Consider the following 26,359-nt stretch of genomic DNA (forward strand, 5'->3'; position numbering starts at 1 on the left):
GGCCTCATGGGCTTGGCAAAGGATTTGGATCTTATTCAAAATATATTTGGCAACTATTGGAGGGTTTTAAAGGACATACTCTGTTTAACTGTTTCAAACAAAAGAGGATTCTGGCTGCTCTTTGTAGAAAGGAGTTTAGGGAGGCACAAGAGGAATTAGGGACACTAGGTCAAAGGTCATAGTGGAAGTTCAGGTGAGATAGAATGTTGAGAAATGCATGACATTTCAGAATGACTGACCAAACATTGGAGGGGGGCGTAAGCATATCTAACTGGGCACGGACTGTGCAAACAATAATGAAGAATGGACAGTTTCCTTCTGGATACCTAGAAGGATTTTTTTCAGTACTTTAATAAGTAACATGGTTATCATTAAATAACTATCAAAAGTGCTTATTTTGTAGAGGTCTGGGTCAATACGAAATATGACATAAAACACTAAGTGAAAAATCTGAGTTAAGTGGATTTTGGTATGTAGCTTAAATGTGATCGGATGTTGGCTCATCTATTGGTACACAACAGTGTAGTCTCAAAATAAAATTGGGATTTCTTACACAATTTGAAGCTATTTCCTGAATCTTTTTGTCTTGTGTAATGTATTTATATTTCACCTTAGACTCTCTGAAACTGCAATTTCCCCATCTGTAAAATAAGGATCATAGCCTTGCATTGCAGGTTATTTTAAGAATTAAATGACACAGAGCTCGGCGTAGAGGAGAAATTTGGCAAAACCCTAGTTACTGTTAATAACAGTCTGGGGAAATTCCTCAGTAGCATTTCTCTGAATCATAAGAAAGATACCGTTTTGCTGGTGAGGAAGCCAGTTTCCAAGGAAGTTAATTGAGATGATTCAAATCATCACGCGAGCCTTTGTTAAAGGTAGAGCCAGCATCTGTGTGAAGATAAGCTGGAGACGCCTTGTCCCTGTGGCATATACTGGAGGGACCTGAACTGTGCACTGGCCTCCATGATTGCTCCAGAGATGTGGGCCTCCCTGATCCTGGTCCAGATACATGTGCTGTCCCCTGTGTTCATCGCCTCCTACTTTGGGATTGTTGCTTAGTTCCACTGCTATGTCTCAGGACCTGTTTGTTTCAAGAGCTGGCAGAGCAGGTCTGAGCACTGAAAGAATTGTGTGTCTTCTGGCTACAGCTCAGAAAGAGACAACTTGCGGGAAACAAAAGAACTTTCCAGTATTTTAATTTTACTTCCCAGTATATTCATTTCTTTCATCGTTTTTTCTTTAGAATTTTAGACCATTGTATCAAATGCCAGAAACAAAGCAGTACTGCTATTTTAAGCCCGTATTTGGTAGTAATTAATCAGGTTCTGTGTACTTTTTCCTCTTTAAGTAGGGATAGTAAAAGGTTTAATAAAGTTATCCTGGACCTAACATACCATTCTAGCAAGTCTTAATGATTATCTATAAAATATTAACACTTTTATTCCTATTTCCCTATCGAATTTAACAAGTATGTTTTTCTTTTCTGTCAGAGAAAGTAGTAATGAGCCTATTACTCAAATACTTGAGAGAAGAATAGATAATCGTGACCAAGTACAAGTGTCTGTGACGTGATAGTCATTGCAGAGTGCAAGCAGATAGGAAACAGGCTTCTTTCCAACGTGAAAGGAGAGATGTATCCCATGTGAGAGGAACAGCATTGTGGTTTTGAGAATTATAATGTGCATATTGTCCTTGGCATTTGCTTAATCTCTGGAAATACCTCATTAATGTTTCCTCTGTGGCTTTTTTTGTTGTCTTGTTACATTTTTAACTACTTTAAACCTTTTTTCTTTAAAGCACATCTTGAACTTTTAAACTTAAGTAAGAAAGAATTCTAATGTGTGAAATTGTTTGATTAAGGAAAAATACCTTAACAGGATACAAGTTTTTGAAACACTTTTATATCCTGCTTTTTAAAGTTTATGGTAGGAGATTCTTGTTTAAAATTATACATTGAAGATATTCTAAGCTTGCTTTCAAAAAGATTAAGTAAATACCAAAGATCAGAAGGTTCTTATTAATAGTCACTTCCAACTTGTCACCGTGTTAATATTGATGAAGTCACATTGATAAAATCATTTGACTTTTTCACTTCAAGTCAAAGAGTAAATGTGACTGAATCTTTAATGTTTGATACTTTTAAAGTATTTTTTGTTAAAGAATTTGTCTTTTCTTATCCGTTATCATTTTTTCATATACCTCATTCTCAGGTAATCCTAAGTCTTTTCACTGCTTCTCAAATGTGACTCAAGTTTGAGATATGGAAGTAGTTATTGGTGTGTGTGCGTGTGTGTGCGCGTGTGTGTATCTTATGTGCACCATGAAACCATCAGGCAAAGGGATTTTAAGATAGTAATCTTTCCCAAAATGGAGTGACAGGAGTCATTTTATTTGTTTCTCTTCATCTAAAGAGATTAACATATCTAAATAGACTTAACAGTTTTCTGTTGTAGATGTTTTTCATATAGTTCAAGTAAAATGGCAAGTCATTTCTGTTTGTTTGAACAGGATGGTGAGAGAGGGCATTTTCTTTTTGAGAAAAATGATCATCGTATCTTACAATGTAAAATTCACGTGGGTATTTCAAGTATTTTGGTAAGACATTTATAGTCTAGTAATATTCTCTAGTATTGTCCCTCTTTATATTGTTTAATTATACTGTACTTTTCATCAAGTGAAATTAGAGACACATACCTTTATAAAAGACAGCTTTATGCTGAATAAGTTCTTGTCCTTGGAGGTGGCAAGCACAGCTTTAATAAGAGAAAATAAGACATTCTCTGTGGTAAGCAGTTTTGACCCAGTTTCTAAAATCTGGGTAAAGAGGCAAAACACCCAGACTCTACCCGTACAACCTAAGGACCTTACGTGAACTGTGTAATTATGAATGAAATACTAATACAGTTATGTGGGTTATTTTTAAATTAATTTCTAATCACACAAGTGACATATCACTTCATTCCTCTTGTTAAAAAATACAAATGATACAAATTCTCCTCCAGTAGGGATGTCCATCCTGCATAAAAATAGAGGCACATTGTACAGTTATAGAGTGAATGTTCAGTATCCTCAGAGGAAAGCCTGTTCACTGTTTCCAAAACAGTTGTGTTTATTTATGTCAGGTTGCCCTGGGCCAAGGAAAAATTTGAACCCCTCTAGGTTGAGGAGGAGGAGACCCACAGGACTCTGATTCTGGCCTGTGGTAGAACAAGATAGAACAGGTAGAATTAGAAGGAACATTCTTGTTCAAGCATACACTTAAGTTTGCACAACTTTATCTAGTTAAAGCCAAACCTGTGTGGAAATTGCTATTAGGAGAAGTTATCAAACTCAGTATACATGTTCACATATACATATCAAATAATTTCATTAGAACCACCAATAAACTTGAAATGGAAAAGATGTCTAATTCTAATTATTGCTTATTTTGTGATTCATCCACAAAATGTATACATTTGTTGACTGCCATTGTGCATGGATGGCAGGGATTTTCCATACATTATTTCTAATGTTCTTATTTCTGGTTTACAGATTAGGAAACTGAGACTCAGAGATGTCAATAGCCTATAAGGCCACATAGTTAACAGAGAGAGGTTGGATGCTATCATTGAGACAGGCTCTTTTCTTGGCATCATGCTACCTTGGAGATCTGCTAAGATAATCAGTTTCTGGGATGTACAAGTACAATGGTTTAATGTCTTTGGCTCATTAAATGTCAGAAAAGTTTTGAATTCTCATTTTAATGTCATTGTAATTTTCTGCACATCTTTTTTATGACAGAAAAGACACTCTCTAAATGTTTAACCACAGGTACTGAGTCAGCTCTGACCCATCAGAATAGGCCCTACTTGTACATCAGTTGAATGTCAACTCATGTTTAAGGCCTCAGGAAGCCCAATTAATAGCAATATAGAGTGTTTTAAACTCCTCTGGCCTTAAAGTTAATATTTAAAAGGAAAAAACAATATCATTCTCAAAATCCTCACCTTAATCTGCTCTTAGCTATAGTTATAAAATTCTGATTTCAATCTCTCAAGTAGTTTTGGGGTTTGTTTGTATTGTTGGGTCATTGAAAACTTGAAGTAAATGAACCTGCGAAATTTCATGACTGAGTGTCTGCCCTGTTTTTCCCTTTTTCTAGGTCTATTATTAGCAGAAGATTTTTCTGCATAGTTGGCACGCTGTACCTGTATCGGTGTATTACAATGTATGTAACTACACTCCCAGTACCCGGTATGCATTTCAACTGCTCTCCGAAGGTAAACCATTCCTCGCTGTAATTTCCCTTTTTGTTTGTTTCTCATCTTGCCCAGGGGTCCTTTGACTTAGGCTGAAGGTGAAAATTTCCTTAGAATAGAATCAAGTCCCTTTGCCTTCATCTGGGAACGTTACTAAGCAATACAGCTAGGTGGCCCCACCCTTCTTAAAATTCCCAAACCCTGCCAGTGCTTCGCAGCTGGGGAAATATGTGGTCTAGTTAGTGTGATGGAAGCAGTTAAGCTTTGTGTGTGGGCATAGCTGTTTGGTTTCCTGCCATACTTTTAAAATATCATTTGCTCCCTTGATACAGATCCAGAAGCTTTTATATGCTTTTTCCCTTTCTTAGATGGAAGGTTCGGTTTCAAATGATATTTTTTCCTTCTTTCTATTAATCCCTACATTGGGAATCCGTAACAGCAGAGCTAGAGGCACTATTCCTGTCCCTTTGCACCCTCCACCCACCCAAACAAGATCTCTCCTCCCTGGCGGGACATTTTGCTGTATTGATCTTCTCTAGTAGCACAGAAGCTTTTCTTTAAAATAAACTTTATTCCTCTTCTATTGTCTCTACCTTTCCATCAGATTCACGTAATACTCCTTACCCCAACTTTTGCCTTGGAATAATTTCAACTGGGGAGATCATCAGAATTTTATGAAATAATTAACAGGAGATTTCGTTTTAAAAATGTTTAACTACATTAAAGCTTTTTAATGTAATAAGAAGTAGAAGAAGCTCATTTCCTCGATTTGGGTGGGAGAAAAAATGGAATGCTGTGTGTTTGGAATCATTTCTTTGCATCGCACTTGTGCTAGTGGAACCTCCTTTCAATTTCATCCATTTGTACTTTTGTTACTTCCAGAAGAGACATTCTCTCTGATACAACCTTGGAAGAGGGCTGAAGAATCCAGTCCCTTGGAAGAGGGATTTTTAAAGTGGTGTCTTTATCATTTGAAATTCTGGATCTCTTTAGGTTGCTTGCTTACTGTGGTCCCCTTCCTTCCTAGACTTACGTATGTGCTCAGAGAGGTAGCTAGTTTGTTACTGCCCTCTTTCCGTTTTTGCTACAGTCTATTTCCGTAACTGGAGAAGCCGTCATAAGGAATGAATGATCCCAAGGTTCTACTCATCTCCATCAGCAATCCTGCCTCTCTGCATCTCCTTGCTCTTTCTTCAGCCCTTCCAAAGAAAGCCAGCCTCACATCTTCTTTATCCTCTGTGAAAGCTCTCAGGCACTTGCCTACAGCTCCTGAGTTAGACCAAATACCTTGTTGTCACTGAGGACCCAGTGATGTAGACTCCTGCTGGGAGGCTGGCTTGATAAGCAAGTGTGTTCTCAGTAGTAGTTCGGTTCTTAAAAAAGTCTGTGCATGGGAAGTTTCTCCACCAAGGAACATGTCATACCAGTTTAGGTAGATGTGGGATCTGGTCCAGCCCATGTTGAAGATGGACCCAGCATCAAGGGGTCGTACTGTGTGTGTGGCCTTTCTCCCTGATCTGGTTCCAGCCTTGTTTCTTCTTAGGACCTCTGCAGCTCACCCAGTTGCCAGCAACCCCACGCTTGGTTAGTATTGGCACTTACAGAGTCAGCTTGAGTCATCAGCACATCCAGCCAAGATCCCATAGCTAAATATAGCTTGTGGGTTTTCTTGGTAAAGACAGAGGTAATGGCAGGGACAGTGTGCAAAACCAGACCCAAGTGTGTCACTCATTTATCATGCTGCCAGAAACCCCCACTAGGGCCATCTTTCTGTGACAGTCTTCTGGAAATTAGAATCTTTAAAGTAAAGTATACAGGAGGGGGTAAAATGTTAGCAAAAATTATTAGTAAAAACTCACTAAATCTAATTCTTTTGTAGAACAGAGCTCTTGGAAGAATGGGTTCAAAAAAAAACAGTTTTTTGTTGTGAAATTTTTCAACTGTATCCCAGAGAGAAACCAGTATAAGGAACCACCATATGCCAGCACCCAGATTCAGTAGTTATCAAGATTTACTACATTTGCTTCATCTTATCTTCTATTTTTCTTTTGAAGTATTTTAAAGCAAACCCCAGACGATGTTATTTCATTGCTACATACTTAATATGCATCTAAAAATTTTGGACATTTTATCTTTAACTTTATCGCTGTTGGTACATTCAGCACAATTAACAGTAATTCTTTGGTATTGGCAATTACCAACTCGTGGAATATCTTGATTGTCTTTAAAAATGCCTTTTTTTAAAAAACAGTTGGTTTGTATAAATTAGGATCCACAGTCTTTATATTACATTTAGTTGTTCTGTCTGTTAAGTCTCTACATTCTAGAGCAGTTCCTTCTCTCCTCCCCACACCCCCTTTATTTTTTTTGGCATGCGGGATCTTAGTTCCCCAACCAGGGATCGAACCTGCGCCCCCTGCAGTGGGAGCTCGAAGTCTGAACCGTTGGACCGCCAGGGAAGTCCCCGCACCCCCTTTTTTTAAACCCCATCAGTAACTTACAGAGATCAGAGCAGTTGTCCTGTAGAATATACCACATTCTGGATTTATCTGCTTGCTTCTTTCTAGTGTCAATTAACTTCTTCCTCTCTCCTCCATATTTCCTCTAAATAGAAAGTTGGCTCTGGAGACTTGATTCAGTTGTTCTAATTTCTTTGGCAAGAATACTTCACAAGTAAAACAGAATGATTTCTGAAGCTAGACGGAAGGCTTGGAAAAGGTCTTGAAGGCTCAGTGCTGCCTCTTGGAGATCAAGCTTAAGAAACTGAGAGGTCAGACAAGGGTCAGAACACTGCACTGGGGAACAGTGTCAGAAGGGAGCGAGGGATAGTGCTCGAGAGAGATCCCAGAGACCACCTTTGCCTACCTTAGAGCCCTACCCAGGGCTTGGTTAGTCAAAACGGAAAGGAACCTTACTGAAAGTCATCCAGTCCAGTGTCTCAATATCCTCGCCACCACATCTTGGTCAAACTGTCTCTGAACCATTGCACAGAGAGGGGACTTGTTACGCTGTAAAAATACAAACCTACCCAGTAGTAGAAAGAACACTGAGGTCAGAGTGAGGATGATGGCGTCCAGCACTTGCTAGCTGTGCAGCAGTTGCATTTAACTTCTCAGAGCCTCAGTCCCTTTGTTGGCAAGACAGGGCTTATGGCACTTTTCATACCATCTTAAGGAGTTGCGGGAGTGAAAGAAGGCAGTAAACACACAGGGCTCTGTCGATGTAAAATGCTGTACAGAAATAAGAAAGCTTGGTATGGCCATCATGCCTTAACCCCTAGACTCTTATTCATCCAGAGAGAATGTATTTAATGTGCATTAAGCACCTGCTGTGTCTGAGATACTGGAGTGCAAGGGGGTGAGCAAAGTAGACAGAAGTCCCTGCCTTTGTGGAAAGTGCTTTAAGACCACCTCATCCAAACTTGCATCTTATATAATGTGGAAAATGCTGTGATATAAGGACCTTAAGCTAAGCCGCTGGCCCTAGGGATAAGAGAAGTGGAGACAGATTTGAGCAATATTTAAGTGGCTGAATCAGTACAGCTTAGCAATACATTTGATATAGGGAATGAAGAGAGAAAGGAAGGATTTCAAAGGCAACTGGCTTTTACCACTGGGATAATTATAAGGTAAGGAGGAAAATGGAGTTAATGACTTCAGATTAAACAAATAGAGTCTGAGGTACTTGTGAGATATCTAAGTGGTGGTGTCCAGGCCAACTAGAAGTCTACGTCTGAAATTGAGGGAAAAATCAGCACTAGAAATTAAATATTTGTGATTCATCATATTCTCGGCGGTGTTAAAACTGTTGGTATGGATGAAAAGGCCAGAGACAGGACATTAAAGTACGATGCTTCCAGAATTGGTTATCCCCTGACTTGAGACACCATCTAAGGCCTGTCGGTTGGTGGATATTCTTATGGTTATCAGTCATCATTAAACTCCAAGGGAAGAGAGTTGAGCTTTAGAATACGACTTTGTTTAACATGGGCACGTGAACTTAAACTTGGTTCTGCCAACATACAGAGCCCCATAATTAGTATACTTAATTCTTCCCTTAACACCAGTATTCAAAACGCATGGCTTCTAAGAAAAATGTTCCAACAGGTATGCAGTAGTAATTAAGAAAATTGTTCCTAGTGTTCATTCACTTGATGGCAGTGTACTCTTTACTTCACAAAATGTCATGGCTTAGAGAAGTAATCGTCACGTGAAATGATGAGGTGAGAAGAGAAGGGCCCCTGTCATCACATGCTCTGGCAACAGAGATGAGCTGCTGGGCCGTGAGAAGGGAAGGAAGCATTCAGTTCCTGGAACAGGAGCTTCTGGGAAGCACTAGTCCCGTATCCCAGTGGGTGTGCGTGGTGGGCTTACGAGGCTGCCAAGTTTGTGCAACCTTGATTACCCCTTGTTAATCTCAACACAGCTTTTCTCCAAGGATCATGTGTCCCAACCAGAAAACACCTTCTTGTCATCTTGTTCCAGCTTTTTAGGATTCAGTTTTTAAAAATAAAAAAGGCAGAAACATTTGAGAATTCTTCTATGTTCTAAGCTTTATGTAAGAAATTTTTGTTGTTGTTGTTTTAGCAAACTCCGCAAGAAAAAGAAAAAAGAAAAAAAGCCTGCCCCAGATAACACAGATACACTAATGTTATTGGAAGAGAAGGAATAACTTATGCTGTTTTCAACTCTCATTTTAATAATCACTTGAGTTAATCTCATTCCTAAGCATTAAAGTGAGATTCATGTTGGTTCTGGTTTTTGGTCTCCATGGTGACCTTAGATTTGAAAACCTTCAAAACGAGAGAGTTACATTACATCCTGGGTACTTAGCTGGCTAACGCATTAATCTGACATGGTGTTTTCAGTGGAATGATTCTCTTGAACTTCAAAAATGTGTCTTTTTATTTTTCCATCCAGCATACTTGAACATAGCCCACTGTTGGACAAGGCTGAGATTAATTGGACATCTGAGATTAATTGTTCAGTGGAACAATAAAATACAAATATAATAACAGAAAGACTTCCGTGTTCTTTCCTGCCACTGTCAGTTTTTTTGCATTGCACGAATTAGAAAGATCAAAGCACCTCCTTCAATTCGATGCTAAGCCGTGATGTAGTAATCCTCAGCCTCAAGGGTCTCTTTACTGGCATGTGTTCAGTCTTACAAGGCGCAAGACTCATTGCTTTTTAGGATTTTATAACCTTTTTAAGTTCTTTCCTACTTTCTCAGGTAACAGCTTGAGTGTTCAAAAGCTGCCCTCCTTGCTGACAAATTTTGATATTCTGATTAGCTCCTGCTAACCTTATCAGCATTTCAGAATATGGCTTGTGTTCTGTTACCAAAATAGCTTCATGTCATCCTGTTGAATTGTGTGGAATTTAAATTGTCAGTGCTTGATTTTACCTAATTTTCTGCTTGCCTCCCAGTTTCTTATCATCAGTATAATTTTCCATTTTGTTCATTCTCATTTTTTTAAAAATGTCTTGCTTTATAATTCCCAGTAACCTTCCCCATCCCAAGTCTCTTCTTCGCTTTCCCATTTTTCTCTCTACTGTTCTCTTCCTTTTGCAGGAATGAGAAAAAAAGAAAAAGAAAAAAGAAAAATGTACTAAGTCACTTCTTTCTGTCTTAAAAAAAGATTATTTTTTCTCCATTTTAAAGAAACTCTACATTCATTATAGATACATTATTAAAATGTAAAAAGAGGAAAATTTTTACACTCATGGTTCTATCTACTGTTCATGTTTCAGTATATTTATTAGTTCTTTATGTGTATTTTTCTTACATAGTTCTGATCATGCTTTCTGTGCAGTTGTTCCTGTGTCTTTAGAGTTAACATTTGTTATATGCATTTTTACATGATTTTATAAACTTTCTAAATGGTTTTCTTATTTATGGGAAGTCGCCAGGGAGACAGGGATTGTGAGGCAGGGAGATAATAGATGTGACTTCTTTTCATAAACAAGCAGATTGCTTACTTCTGAACACACATTTCTAGAGGACCTGTCTTGTGTGGGGTAAATTTTGAGGATACACAAATATGATGTAAGACAAATGGGCCTCCAGAAGCTGTGACAGACATGTAACACATAAGATTATTCTCTGACTACAATCTTCGCTGTAATAGGCGCGTGGTGCTCAGTTGCCATGGAAGCAGAGAAGAAGGTGGCAAACTTTGCTGGGAGTGTTGGCTGCCCTGAGGAGGTGCCCCAAGTCTGAAAAGGATGAGTAGGTGTCTGCAAGTGGAGTTAAAGGGAGAACACAGAAAGGGTGTGAAAGAAAGTCTGAGGGCGCAGGTAAAGTTCGATACGCCTGGGCGTGGAATCCTGTGGGCGGAGTGACAGAGAGGAAGCCAGAGAGGCAAGTTGTGGGCAGATTTTAAGGGGTCTGGTCACCCTTCTAAGGAGTTTGGCCACAGGAAGCCAGGAAAGGTTGAAGCAGTGAATAGGATGTGATCACATCTGTCTCTTAGAAAGCCATCTCTCCAGTGATACAGAAAGTAAGCTGTTTGGGAGAGAGGAGGGGAGGTAGACTTCGAGCGGTGCTAAATTATGTCTACCTGTTTCATGCCAGGTCTGAGTCTCAATGTTTTTTCATTGAAGTCTCACAGTCATGAGTGGGAGGAAGTTGCAGTTGGTCCAGAGATGCTTGACTTGCCTGTTGTCCTGCAGGTACTAAGTGGCAGAGGCAAGAAGTTCGGCCGCATCTCTGTCCTTGGTACTTCACACGAGGGAGGCAGATGAGGCTTCTTTTGTGTGGTTTTTCGAATTTAGAGATGAGGAATGCCTAGACCAGGGCAAACATCGGGAAGGTGGCAGAGGTTTCCTCCATGGCAGCAGCCTTCTAGTGTGAAGAGGTCACCAGGGTGAAGAAGCATTCACTGAAGAAATCCAAAGAGCCTCGGAGGTGACGCTGTATGACTCTACACGAAGCGTGATCCACTGTGTCAGAGTACAGGCAGATGGACAGCAGGACTTTCGTCCTGAGGAAGGTTCCAGAGCTTCCCAGACACTGCAGGCCAGTGGGTTCCATTCAGAAGCCATACTGTCCTGCTTGAGAGGCTCCCACTGGCCACGTGTGAGACAATTTGAGCATCACAATGAAATTATGACAGTAATTAATTATAATACTTTAATAAGAAACACTTTAAAAATTAGTGCTGGTGGAGAAAAAACTAACTGCTAGATATAAAAGAAATATTAGCAATAGAAAATCACCATTTTGCAACCACTGTAGTAATAATTCAAGCAAGAATCATCAACAGATGCTAAAGCCACTGGGTGAAAGGTGGGGCACCATAATATTTATATAGTTTCAAAAAGTCACAAACTGCTTGTTAATAATAAAGGGGCAAAGGTGTGTATTCGGAGGAGAAATCTGGCAGACACTCTGGCAGCCAAGTGATCAAACCAGCAGCAGGACGAATGATATCGGATGCTTTTTGATATGATGCACTGGGTAGGACACATCATTTCTGTATATTCCTGCCAATAACATTTAACCTGAGTTTAAACATAAGGAAACAATCAGATAAAGCCAAATGGAGGGACATGCTCTTGATATAAAAAAACTAGACTGGACTCTTTAAAAATGTCAGTGTCATAAACAAAAAAAAAGGAGTGAGAGGGCTTCCCTGGTGGCGCAGTGGTTGAGAATCTGCCTGCTAATGCAGGGGACACGGGTTCGAGCCCTGGTCTGGGAAGATCCCACATGCCACGGAGCAGCTGGGCCCGTGAGCCACAATTGCTGAGCCTGCGCGTCTGGAGCCTGTGCCCCGCAACGGGAGGGGCCGCGATGGAGAAAGGCCCGCGCACCGCGATGAAGAGCGGTCCCCGCACCGCGATGAAGAGTGGCCCCCGCTTGCCGCAACTGGAGAAAGCCCTCGCACGAACCGAAGACCCAATACAGACAAAAATAAATAAATTAATTAATTAAAAAGAAAATCCTTAAAAAAAAAAAAAAAAAAGGAGTGAGAAACTAGTAGACTAAGAAAAATTAAGAGTATGACAAGTACCCTCAATATGTCTCCTCTGATTGAATACTAGATTCGGGGGGAAAGCTATACAGGACATTGTTGAGACTATGGGGGAGTCTGAATAAGGATGTCTATTAACCATGATAGTATTCTATCATTGTTAAATTTTGTGAGTGTGATTACAGAAGAAAATGTCCTTGTTTGTACATTTAAGGGTAAAGTGTCATAATGTGTTCAACTTAATTCTCAAATGGCCCAGGAAAAAAAAGTGGGAGAAAAAGGAGAAGCAAATGTGGCAAAATATTGATAATTGATGAGTCATTTATCAATTGTTCATTATTCTCTTCTTTAGATTTAACACATTTTCAAAGCAAAAATTTGAGGGAATTTTTTTTTCAATTTTCACTTCATGACCAGGTAGGCTACAGAATCTCTCAGATATAATTTTTGTTAAAGGGAAATCTTGCCTGACTGAAATACTGGATTTCTTTAATGTGACAAATAAGTATCTGGGTAAATGGAAATCCATAGCTGACCTTTATTTAAGATTTTATGAAGCCTTTGATAAGTCTCCTTACTAAAGGCCAGGAAAACATTTTTACGTTTCTACTGGGGGAAAGGGAGACTGGTAGGGGATGAGTGCTTTATTGCTGATGATTATTTAGAGACCCCTCCCCATGAAAAAAAAAAAAAAGCCTGCCTGGTATAGGGACTCTTGGATACATTGGATAATGGAGCAGTATGGAGAGCCAAATCCCTCAGAGCTCAATGGAGGGAAGAATGTTTTTAAAGTTGTATATCTGAGCTCTAAGAGGATGTACATAGGGAAATCTCCCTACTTCAGATCAGTTGAGATGGATATAATATTTGTGGATGAAACTAAATCTTCCCAGGAATGAAATGATAACCATCTGGGGAAGAATTCGTAAAAGTGATCACAGATGAACATCCGTGAGGGCTGTGTATGTAAGGAGAGCCATCCAAATTTCACTTCTTGGCTGCTAAGCGTTGAGTTCTCACTTAAGGAACTCCTCACCCAAAAGATGGGCCTAATTTGATCATTGTAATGTGGTCTGATATTTGTATACACTTTATAATTTTTGAGCAATCACTTTTATAAACGTTACTTCCCTTGGGCAGTGAGGGTTGAGGATGAGGTGGTGGTGTTCTCGCCATTTGCCAGCTGAGAGAACTGAAGCTAGAATGGGTAAAATGGTTTGTCCAGAGCCACCTGGATGGTTAACCCAAAACTGGGGCTTGCGGCTGGATTTATGCTCATTGTTGTTCTTATGATGTAAGCTTAGAGGTCTTTGGAGTATCCCTCCTACACAGCACAACAGAAAGCAAGGAAAGTTAAGATCAAACTGAAAACACCTTGTTCAAGAAGGCGGAAAATGTGTAATTTGTTCGTGAAAGATTCCCATGGAAATAACTTTTTTAGAGATGGGGAAATTTGATTTAAGTGGAAAAAACACTTACGAAAAATAGATCTTGAGTGAATAATGAATAAAATTTTAAAACCATTCAACTATATTTAAATGATTTATGTAAAATAGATTCAATTTCATTAGCATGACAAAAACAACAAAAAAAGTGAACCTGGAGACATTGTCCAGCCTTTGTTATTTGGAGGAGTGTTTGCACCAATAGCTGCTCTTTCCAGGGACCCGAAAGGCAAGATCCTTTAGTGAGAGGTAAGACATTTGGATCTGATCCCAACTGAGTCACTATGAAATAGAAAAATAGTGCCTCTATTTGCTTATCTGTAAAATGGATATAATTACATATACACTAACCACCTGATAGGCTACAATGAGATAATTTATAGGAAAACTCTGTTAAAAAGTTGGAATCTCTGTACAAACAAAATGTAATATTTTATTATGTAGAAACGACCCTACATTCCTTTTTGTTGTTTTTTTTACTCCTCAATAGAGAGTAAAAAGGTATGAGAAATTATAAGGGACAGTTTTTTTTTTTTTAATTGGCGTATAATTGCTTTACAGTGTTGTGTTAGTTTCTGCTGTACAATGAAGTGAATCAGCTATATGTATCCCCTCCCTCTTGGACCTCCGTCCCCACCTCCAATCCCACCCATCTAGGTCGTCACAGAGCACTGAACTGAGCTCCCAGTGCTATACAGCAGGTTCCCATAGCTATCTGTTTTACATATGGTAGTGTATTTATGTCAAACCTAATCTCCCAATTCCTCCCACCCTCCCCTTGCCCCACTGTGTCCACATGTCCATCCTCTATATCTGAGTCTCTCTTGCTGCCCTGGAAATAGGTTCATCTGTACTATTTTTCTAGATTCCACACATAACGCATTAATATACGATATTTGTTTTTCTCTTTCTGACTTACTTCACTTTGTATGACAGACTCTAGGTCCATCCATATCTCTACAAATGACCCAATTTCGTTCCTTTTTATGGCTGAGTAATATTCCATTGTACATATGTACCACATCTTCATTGTATATATGTATCACAGAAGGTCTGAGAAATTATAAGCGGCAGTTTTGAACCTCTCACTGCTGCTGTGAAATCTAAAGCATTCATCAAACTTAGCAACACACCATCTTCCCCTCAGAGTCTTCAAGGTCATGCTCAAGGACATTTCATGGCTCAAATTAGTTCTTAAGTGCCCATCACTGGTTAGTAGGGCCATGTGCCTTTTGAAATTCAGGAAGTGGCATAGTTTTGCTGCTTTTGTTTGGGAGTTGAATTTGAGGTGGGGACTGCAGTACGTAGCGTGTGTTTCCCAGTTGCAGGCTGCTCAGGACATGGATTGATGGGGATTCCACTGATCCTGCTCCGTGATGCTTGATTCGCTTAGCGGATCTGACCTGTGGTCTGGGCGTTGAAGAGCAGCTTTCTTTACATGCCATGGATGATAGTGAATTTTCTGTTTTGGATGAAGACTTTTCTTCTGGAACAAGACAGAAGTTATTTGCCCTGGTGGTAGGAGGTAGATTCATTGAATGAATGAATGAGGACAGGTCCACTGAGAGACACCTGACTGTTCCTGGTGGTTGGTATGGGGCATGATGGCATGACATTACCTTTGTAAGGAACCTAGGCTGCTCAGAGCAAGGTTGCTTCATGTGTATCCAGTTCTTGGTTTATGCAGGCTTGGGGAGGCGCTGGCAGTGTACAGGTAGCGTGCAGTTTGCAGATAATACATACGTGGAGTCAGAGGACTTGGGTCCCATTCCAGCTCCCAAACTGAACAGCCGGGGGACTCAGGACAGAGTTAAGACCTGCCTCGCTGATGTTTCAGGGCTGCTGTAAGATGAAGCATTGGTCAGACGCAAGGATTATATTAAATAGCATTTCTGCTCTTTAGCACTCACTTTTAGCCCTTCCTCCAAGTTATACCAAAGCCATTGATTCGTGCAGCATTATTTGATGAGTTTGGGTTCCAGGTTCTCCCTCTCCTGCCAGAAGGGGATGAAGAACAGTGAAATGTCCCCACTTTTCAGATGCAGTTAAGAGAAAAGGCAAGTGCATGAGGCCATCTGCAAACTGAATGGTGGTGAACAGCCTATCCTCAGAGCACTGTGTATTCGGCATTGAAAACATACTGGGGGAACCTGTTTTTCAGTAACCAAAGGCTCACTGGTTTGAACCCTTCTGGAGTGGTCTGTCTCTTTCAGAAGCCCCTCCCTCTGCCTTTTGCTCGCAGTTTCTTCTATGTCTTATATTGCTTAAGTGATTTGGCCAGTTTACTTGATTTCTTGGCCGTTCATTAGAAGTTGAAGAAAATTGCTCTGTTTTTACTGAAAAGCGATTTTTCTCTGACCCTAGGAGATCATAATTCACATAATGATGCAGATGCAAGACCTTGTCACAGCTTTGTAGTGCCCACTGAGAAAGTGTTTGTGTGAATGTCCCCCAAGTATCTCTGCTTTCAAAGATGAGCACTCAGAAGTCTCCTGATGGGGAGGTTAGAGCTCCAGGTACACACTCCATCCTCTTTCCCACTGAATGCAACCCAAAGCACAGGCCACAGTGTCTGGAGCAGCCCTTTGAGGACTCTGGGAGATGGTAGCAGGCAGAGTGAAGGAAACTAAAATGAGAAGTGAGAAAGATCGAGCTGGGAGTTTCCTGTTTTTGCTGCTCCTGTTTATGCTTCTTCCTCTTCCTCCCTCCCCCTCCTCCCCTCCTCCCCTCCTCCCTTTTCCTCCTTTTCCTTTCTCCCTCCTCCCCCTTGTTCCTCCTCCATCCTCCTCCTCCTCTTCCTCTTCTTCTTCTGTTTTCTTCCCATGTCTCCTGCCTGTACTCTAAGGTAACCTAAATCTCAGAACTGCAGAACTCCACAGGAATCCCCTCCTTTCTAGCCCAACAAGCAGGAATAGAAGTTCCCTTGGGATAGAGACGAGAGAACTCCTACCAGTTTCCATGGAAACCATGCTAACACGTAGTGTGTACATCCTAGATTTTTTCTATGCATGTTTTTTTAAACAGTTATAATTATACCAAACATTTTGTTTCATTTTTTTCCTCTCGGTAGAAGAAAGTATTTATGATATAACTTACTACAAAGTCATTGTATGCTTATTTTTAAATAATGTATTAAACAATTATGGCCTAGTTCAGTGCATTTGAATCACTATAGTGTGCATTTGAATCACCTCAGATTCTGGCTCAGTAGGTCCTGAGAGGGTACAGGCACACCTCATTTTATTGAACATTGCTTTATTCCACTTTATAGTTATCGCAATTTTTAGAAACTGACAGTTTGTGGCAATTCTGGGTGGAACAAGTCTGTCACCACCATTTTTCCAACATCATTTGCTCACTTCACGTCTGTGTCACATTTTGGTAATTCTTGCAATTTTTCAAACTTTTTGTATTTGTTACGTGATCTGTGACCAGTGATCTTTGATATTACTACTGCCACTTGCTGAAGGCTCAGATGATGGTTAGCATTTTTAGCAATAAAGTATTTTTTAAATTAAGGCACGTACATTGGTTTTTTAGACATAATGCTATTGTACGCTTAATAGACTACAATAGCCATAACTTTTTATGCACTGGGAAACCAAAAAATTCGTGAAACTTGCTTAATTGGAATATTCACTTTATTGCTGTGGTCTGGAACCGAACCTGAAATATCTCCGAGGTATGCCTGTAATGACAGGCAACCCTGGTGTTGCCAGTACTCCCCTGGCCCAGGTTCTGAATGGCAAGGGAACAGTTATTTAACAATTCCCATTTGGGTTGTTTCCAGTTTGTTGCTTTTATAAATAATATTGTGCGTAAAGGTTTTCTTCATGTTCGGGATCACTTCTTGGAGGTAGGTGCCTAGAAACAACTAAGCACTGAGTCACACACAGGTCATGGCTATTTGGATTGGTGGTCAATATTGATGATTATTTTTGCAGAGGATTTTGCCAGTTGTAATAAATATATTACTCCCCAGGTTGGTGATGAGGAAATTGAGGCTTAGAGTGGTTCGGCTGCCCAGGGTCACACAGCTAATTGGTAGGAGAGCCATGCTTTTAACCCAGCCTGTCTGTTTCAGAGGCCACTGCCTCTTCCTCCCTGCACTGCTGGCTGCTGCATTTACCACGTTCCTTCCCTCCTCTTTAAGGAGCCTGTTTGAGAAGATCAGTGACATTGTCCCTCCCCATCATTGGCTATCTTTTTTTAGCTTCGCTAATTTGATATGGGAAAGAATGAGCTCCTGTTAATGTTAATTTTTATTTCTATTTGTTTGACAGAGCCAGTGCCTCCAGCTGGTCGCATCCTTTGTCCTTTGATAAATTTTGTTTCCTAAATGGTCTTATTTACTTGATTTATATGTACTGTGTACACAGTAAAGATGTTAAGTTGTTTCTGCTCCGATTGTCTCGTCATTTGTCTTAGAGTTTGTTTGCTTTCTTGAAGTGTAATTAAAAAATTTTATGGTAGCTGTAACCATCCTTCTTTTCCTGTTCCCCACTGAGCTTTTAAGGAGCCTTTCCCCTTGCAGAGGTTTGACAATCATGGAAAGATATTTTTAAAAGAAAGCATAGATGTATTAAGGGCACTTGTTAGAAATGGAGCATTAATTTTTGGCTGTTTTTCCTCAATGCCATGTTTACCTCATAATCTCCCCCTCTTTTCCTACCCATACAGTTTCTCCACAAACATTTTCCTACCAAAATGAGAGGGCAAATTTAGGGGGAATGGTGCTCAAGAATATGATTTATAGTTTTCAAAACACAGAGGGGGGTTTCGAAAGGACAATTTGAAATAATGTAAACCGAAGAACTACCTAAGCTTTTTTGCCATAATTTTCTTCTATTTATTATCCGTTGTTATGACAGAACCAGACCAAACTTTCAATTTAAAACTTTCAAAAAAATTTTTATCATGTTTATACATGCATGCAATTTAAGAAACAAAATGATTCTACAGAACTTATTATGAAAAACCATGGTACGCAACCCTTGCCCTAATCATACTCAGCCTGCTCTCCTACTCTCTTTCAGCTCTTTTAACTGAGTCTTGTGGTATTTACCTTTATTTCTTTAACTCTTTCTAGAGAATTTGTGTGTGTGTATGTGTTTATCCTCAGGTCTCTAAGTGCCATGGCAATATTGTTTCTTTATAATTTCTAATACAGGCTGTTGCTGACTTCCTGCTGGGGAAGGCCAGGATTTAGAGCCCTTGTATTCCCTGCACAATCCTCCCCCCCAGCTTGTATGTGTTCTGTGCCTTTTCCTTCCCTTCTTCCCCTCCCCCACCATCCCAGTACAGGAGTTTAGGCTTCTTATCCCATCATCCCAGTGTCGTTTTCTGTCCTTGATTTAACTCAGTATTCAGAGCTTACATTCTTACAGTTTTGTAAATGCTATTCATAGCCAAGTCATATAGTTTCCTATAATTACTTTTCCTTTTCAACACAGTATTTCATTTCCTGTAGAGTCCGTAATTGCCTTGCTTTTTGCTCTGTTAGTTTTCTGTGTATTTACTCGTTCCCGTGTTGTGACTCAGTGCAGCCGCGGAATTAGGTGTTCTGTTAGCCTCATCTCCAGAGCTCTGACTCACCCACGTAGGGGGCTCCCTGTCTTAGGCCTACAGCACAGCTCTCAGTCTTCCCTTTGCTGGCATCCTAGCAAATCCCGTTTCTTCTTTTTTCTGTTTTCTCCTTTGCTTTGTAGAGCACCTCTTCTGTAATTTCCCGCAAAAAGAATACATAGGTGGTAAATATTGTGAAATCTTGTATATATGAAATGACTTTAGTTTATCCTTGGTCTATTTTTTAAGCTTAGGCTCAGTTAATGATATGGCTGGGTATAGAATTCTAAGTTGGAAATCATTTTCCCTCAGAATTTGGAGGCATTTTTCTGAAGCCTTTTCTTTTCCAGTATTGCTTTTGAAGAAGCCTGATTCTTTTTTTTTTTTTTTTTTTTTTTTTAATTTATTTATTTTTGGCTGTGTTGGGTCTTTGTTTCTGTGCGAGGGCTTTCTCTAGTTGCGGCGAGCGGGGGCCACTCTTCATCGCGGTGCGCGGGCCTTTCACTGTCGCGGCCTCTCCTTTTGCGGAGCACAGGCTCCGGACGCGCAGGCTCAGTAGTTGTGGCTCACGGGCCTAGTTGCTCCGTGGCATGTGGGATCTTCCCAGGCCAGGGCTCGAACCCGTGTCCCCTGCATTGGCAGGCAGATTCTCAACCACTGCGCCACCAGGGAAGCCCCGAAGCCTGATTCTTGATCTTTTGTGTGAAGCTTGTTTTTGATCTCTGGATGCTTGAAGGTCCCTTGTTAGCCCCAAGTTTCTGAAGTTCCATAATGCTGAGTCTTGCTATGTAGATCTGTTTGCTTCTGTTGAGCTGGGCTTTCAGTGATCCCTTTCAGTTTGGAAGTCCGTATCCTCTATGTGGTATGTTCAACCTGACGTCCTTAACTAGAAATCTTGATCAATTTTTTTAAAGGTAAATTATAATGAAACGTGTTTCCCAGAGCCCAGAATATTATCAGTTAAATGTTGAAAAGGGGTCATGGTGATTAAATTGGCTAACCAAAATTTAAAAGAATACTGACAAACATAAAATATAGACAGTCACACATTTTATTTGCCAGAGCAAATAAAAGTTTCGGTGAATGAGTTATTCATGCCATTTATCGCTCTAGTATCCAGCCCAGACTTGTATCAGAGACAGGTAGATTTATTTATAAACTTTTTCACTCTTATTAAAAGGAAAAACATGCAGTTCTACCCACATAATTTCAGAAGATTGAAGGTACATCCTACTCAGTCCCTTGCTTCAATTTGGTCCCCAAAAATCACATACCAAAAAAAAAATTCATATATTTGACTTTCCAACCTCCAGCTGCTTTAGCTAATAAGTTAGTAGAACATTTGTCCTCTAGGCCAAGCGTGTGAAATAGATCTTTAAATTTTTCCCAGAGATTTTCCCCTAGATGGCAGTTATGGTAGTAAATCAATCAGTCAGTCTTTCTCTATCAGTGTAGTGAAAATTTAGTAACCAAATATCTGCTGACGTGTGCTCTAAAAAGTGCCAACATCTAAGGGAAACTCTGAAGCTGCATGCTTCATCCCTAAGACCACACTCTTCCAAGGCTGTCTGAACAGCAGTGAATGTTGAGTGGGCACACTTCATGGTGGGGGGGAGGGGGTTAGGATTTTACATGTCTTAATATAAACTCATAAAGGAAAAACTCTCCTGTGCATCTCCTGTACTCTGAAAACCCCACTGAATACTTCTTTGACTAGATATGTGGGTTCCCCCCCCCCCACACACACACACACAAGCAAATCTCTAACCCTCTTTAACTGCATTCTGGCACTGTCTACCTGGAAACAGCGTCAGATCCCACAGGGTAAGGGCTCAGTCTCACACTGACTGTCACCCCCCCCAACCACTTCAGACTCTGATCACAGGTTCAGATTGTCACCTATACTTCTTACCGACCAGCTATAAATTGGAAGTTCCTGTGACCCGCCCCCCCTTGGGTTCAGTTAATTTGCTAGAGCTCACAGAACTCAGGAAAACATTTTACTTACTAGATTAGCAGTTTATTATAAAAGGATATAACTTAGGACCAGCCACATGGAAGAGATGTGTAGGGCAAGGTATGTGGGAGATCAACATGCATCTCCTCATGTTCACCAAGCTGGAAGCTCTCCAAACCCCTGTCCTTTTGGATTTCTGTGGAGGCTTCATGATAGAGGCATGATTGATTAAATCATTGGCCATTGGTAATTCACTCAACCCCCAGCCCTTCTCCCCTCCTTGGAGGTGGGGGGAAGTGGGAAAGAGGTTCCAACCCTCTAGTCACCTGGTTGGATCTCCTGGCAACCACCCCCATCCTTAGGGGCTTTCCAGAAGTCACCTTGAACTCATGAACATGAACCTAGGTGTGGTTGAAAGGGGCTTTTATGAATAACAAAAGACACCTCTATCTCTTCTCGGGAAATTCCAAAGGTTGTAGAAGCTCTGTGCCAGGAACAGGGACGAAGACCAAATATATATTTCTTATTATAAATCACAATATTACAAAGCTTAATTCTGCATATAAATTATAATCGTAGCAGACTTTTACGTGGGCTAATAGTGAGTCTGATTTTTTCTTTTCCCACCAGCTTTTCGGAGACTGGGAAGCCCAACTGCGGAGAATAATGAAGCTCATTGCTGGCGGCGGCCTGTCCATCACGGGCTCCCACAACATGTGTGGGGACTACCTGTACAGCGGCCACACGGTCATGCTCACGCTCACCTACCTATTTATCAAAGAGTGTAAGTTGAAAGCAGCCTTGCATGAGAAATGTAACCGGGCATGGAAAATGGGAACAGAACAGGCCTGATGTCAGCAGCCCTGGGGGGCGGGATTCCTACCGCCTGCTGGTTGGTACCTGCAATACTTTAGTGGGGTTAAGCCTTATCCTTGGAGATGCCATATTGGAAGACTTGGGTCACAAACTGATCTTGAATCCTGGTGCTATCACTTACTAGCTCTGTGACCTTGGGGAGAACCTCTAGCCTCTGTAAGTCATAGTTTCCTCATCTTTAGAATGAGATACTGATAGCTCCTTCATGAATGAGGGAGAGGTTGTGATAATTAACATAGATGGCGTATAGGGACACTAGTAGAGGGGCAGGGAGAATGAACGGTAGCCGGTCTTTGTTGTTGTACTGTTAGAGGACCAAATACAGATTTTCCTGGAAATGGACCATGGAGCCCTGTACATACTCTTGAGACCCTACCCCCGACCGTGACCACTCCATTTAAACTGACGAACCTCCCTTCACCCTCGCTACTGCTGATCCCACTTATTCGGTTCAATTTTTTACTTTTCCACAGGATTTAACACCTTCTAACATAGTGTATAATTTACTTTATTATAATTATTATTTATTGTTTCTCTTCACTACTAGGAAGGGATCTCCCCACAAAGGCAGGCTCTTTGCCTATTTTGTTCATTGATTCCAGTGACTAGAGCAGTTCCTGTCCTGGGCACATCGTAGATGCTCAATAAATAGTGGTTGAATGAATGATGGATACTTGGACCCCTTGAAAATTCTGTAAAAGCCTAAACTGTCTTCCCCAGGGTGAGAAGGGTAGGTCACACTAAGACAACATTGTTGCCTAAAATTTCAGACCTTCTGAAGCCCACTCACTGAGAATACAAGGTAGGAAGGCCTGCACTAATAGAGATTTTGAATCTCCCATCAGGTGACTTCCCAGACACTGCCCTGCCCTTGGGAACGTACTTGGGCTTGAATTCCCAGGCATTTGGATTCTCTCTTATTTGTATTTGAGAAATGGACATCTCAAAGACTTTCAAATTAGTGTATGGTTGCAGAGCTTGGAAAGCAAATAGGGCAGTTGTATCAATTATAATTGCCTAGTCTGTGTATAAGGATCAAAAGGTATTGATTTTTGTATAGAGCATTAATCCCAAATTATTTCCTGGTAAATTTAATTGTCAGGGGGCGGTTTTGTTTTGTATTTTAATGGAGCATGATGCAATAACCTGTCCTTATTTGTCCTTATAAGCTACATTTATAATTATATGAATCAAGTAATAACCAAATATAAATTACTATGGCTAAGAAAATCACTTTATGAAATAAGCTGCTTCCCTTCTAACCTCCGTTACAGAGAAATGAAAGCCCTTAGATTTGCTACCCCCAAAAGATGTGTTTTCAGAAGGAAAGATCCAAGGTAATTGGATTCAGAAGTAGTAGTTGAGGCATGGTTGGGTGCCCTCAGTGGTACTTGAATAATGGGACTATTGCAAATTTCTCCTTTTCAGATTCCCCTCGACGACTGTGGTGGTACCACTGGATCTGCTGGCTTCTCAGCGTGGTTGGAATCTTCTGTATTCTCTTGGCGCATGACCACTACACTGTGGATGTGGTGGTGGCATATTACATCACCACAAGACTCTTCTGGTGGTACCACACTATGGCCAACCAGCAAGTGAGTGTTTCTCCCCATTTGATTTTAACTCCTGTTGCTCTTGGCCTGCCGTCGCTGGCGTGGCAGGGGGAAAAGTGCAAAGAATCCACAGATGTCTTCGGTTTCTCTTTTCTTAAGAGGTTGTCAGCTATAGTTGTGTTGTCTCTTGTGATGCTGATCCGTCAATATAATGACATAGAAGATGGCATCCTTCTAGAACAAGAATCACACTCTCATTGTCCCTGGAAAATACTTTTTAAGCTGTGCCCACCTCTTGCTTGATTTGCATTCCTACCTTCTTTTCTATCTTTGGCCCCTCACCAGCTTAATACTTAACATTTAATTAAGTCTCTCTGTTTTCATCCTAGAAGAGTAGCTAAAACACTAATTGAGGTATTTAGTTATAGACAAGAGAGTGAGTAAGCCGCACATTCCCCCGTGTACTCCCAGAATTGGAGTTATTTGTTTTTCTGCTAGGGTGTGGCCCAGTTTACAGCTGAGTGCAGAGTGTAGAATGGTGGTGGGAGTGTGAAACTGCGGCTATGTATGTGGTCATTGGGCGGGTCTGGGGTCCTTTGTGAATTTTAATATGGAAACTGTTTGAACCTAAAGTGAAAGGTTATGAGAAACGTGTATGTTCCTTTTGGGGCTGGAACCATCAGTTGTTCTTCCTGACTTGGTTTTCTCTTTCTGTGTTCTCTTAGGTGCTAAAAGAAGCTTCCCAGATGAACCTCCTGGCCAGAGTGTGGTGGTACAGGCCATTTCAGTACTTTGAAAGGAATGTCCAAGGCATTGTACCTCGATCTTACCATTGGCCCTTCCCCTGGCCAGTAATCCACCTCGGTAGGCAAGTTAAATACAGCCGGTTGGTGAATGACACATAACAGCTGTACATGGTGGGGAAAGAGGAGCCGTCCGAAGTGCTAAGAACTCCATGAGAAAAGATGCCATAAAATGAACACCTCCCTTATCCTGTTATCTTTCAACAGTGACCTTGACTTAACCGATTGAGTTACCTGGTCAGCACTGTGATCTTTTTTTCTCTCCAAAGGACCCGCGTTGGACAACAATAAAGAAAATTTAACCTGTCGTGCACTGTACACATTTCCTGTTCATAGGCTTGGGATTTACATAACCTTGCAACCACCGTGTTCCTTTGTATATGATGCAGCAGCATAAATGTAAGCTTTTATATCATAAGTTCTGGTCTTTCCGGTCACACCTGGAAATAAAGCGTATTATTTTCTTGGGAAAACATACTTTTCATATCTCTTGCCCCAAAGATTGGGCTGTAAGCCATTTTCTAGCAAATGTCTCTATGAAGGTTTCTAAGTACCTGAATGGGGTTCGATTCTGAAATCTTTCTACCTGTTGCACCGATATTCAAATAAAAATGACAGACACAGAAAGGTTTGGTAACTTTGGATTTTGTAAAAATCAGCAGAGACAGTGTGTCAAAAAGTGCAAAAAAAAAAAAAAGATTCTGTTATAAAGTGATTTTCTAAGTATTTCCTAACTTTATTTTTCAAAATGATGTTATGAAAACCAAATTTAAAGATTTTTACATGTCAGAGAAAAGAGAGTTAAAATTTAAAAATGCTTCTTGGGAGAGAAATTTGTCTATGTTTCTAGTGCCTTTCTTGTCTTGATTGTATGGTCAGTAGGCAATCTTCAATGTTTTTATTTAAAATAAAGTATTCCATGAAAATATAAATGTATGTATACACTACTAAATTTTGCATTATAGCTAAATTAAATCAGAAGACTGCTTATGGTTTTTAAATTGCTATGAATTAAAGAATGGGAGAGTTAATTAGAAAGTCAGAGCCTGTTCCCATATTGTGAGCAGGTGGCAATGACAGGTACCACTTCAATTATTTTATCATCTATTTGGTAGTTTGATTTTAACTATACAGTGAAAACAGCCATGAATACTTTGTTTTTAAAAAGAGAGTTTTGAAAATGGTCACTTAACTAAAAACTGAAAGCTATAAATTAGTTATCCATACTCTCATGGCAATTTTGTTGGTAAACAACAAAGAAGAGATCTATTTCTTTAAAATATATTTGTGCAGGAACTGCATGTAACTCCTAAGTTTTACTCCTAACATGAGTATGTTTGGGGAAGTATTCTATTCTATACTTGCCAATGTGGAGAACAAAATAGTTTTTTAAGAATGAAGAAGTATATATATCCATTCTGTATTTTACGTGCAGCAGAATTATCTTCCGTAGGGTTTTTTTTGTGTATTCACAAGGTAATATTTGTATTGTAAAACAATAATGGTGAAGGAAATAAAAAGGCTTTTAAAATTTTGTTTGTTTTAAATCTTTGTAAAGTTATTATTCCAGAGAGTATACTGATATCTTATTAACAGCTTACCTAGATCATAAAATAATCAAAATGCACTTTTTAATAAAAACTGATACTTAAAATAAATGGCTACTATTTCTAATGTGTTCACATTCTTCACAAAAGTCGTAAATGAAGTCATTAAAGCAAGATGAAAAACTGAGTTTTGAAATTTCCTTGCTGAGTTTGTTTGAGAGAGGGCCTTTATAATCATGTCTCTTTTCCCTTGAGATTCCTTAAAATGTACTGTAAAGTTCGGTAACCTCTACAGATTGAGTGTATTTTTAAAAACATATAAAAAGACTTACAGATGAGTTTAAGTCAAACTGCAGACCACTGTTTACCAATAATTTTGAATTCTCTAATTCTC

At 40.1% G+C, this 26,359-nt stretch overlaps 1 protein-coding gene across 15 annotated transcripts in view; it reads left to right on the plus strand.

Annotated features, from left to right (window-relative positions):
• Positions 1-25,952, plus strand: part of SGMS1 (sphingomyelin synthase 1) — a 302,749-nt gene extending 276,797 nt beyond the window's left edge. For all 15 annotated transcript variants that reach the window (XM_057530919.1, XM_057530928.1, XM_057530922.1 and 12 more), the window contains 4 exons: positions 4,145-4,262; positions 21,817-21,970; positions 23,491-23,657; positions 24,341-25,952. In XM_057530919.1, coding sequence (XP_057386902.1) covers positions 4,145-4,262; positions 21,817-21,970; positions 23,491-23,657; positions 24,341-24,520 — 619 coding nt within the window. In that variant the 3' untranslated portion in view covers positions 24,521-25,952. The remainder of the gene's footprint in view (positions 1-4,144; positions 4,263-21,816; positions 21,971-23,490; positions 23,658-24,340) is intronic.
• Positions 25,953-26,359: the final 407 nt, after the last annotated feature.

The sequence above is a fragment of the Balaenoptera acutorostrata genome, chromosome 16 (genome assembly GCF_949987535.1).
Source record: "Balaenoptera acutorostrata chromosome 16, mBalAcu1.1, whole genome shotgun sequence".
NCBI classification, from domain to species: Eukaryota; Metazoa; Chordata; class Mammalia; order Artiodactyla; family Balaenopteridae; genus Balaenoptera; species Balaenoptera acutorostrata.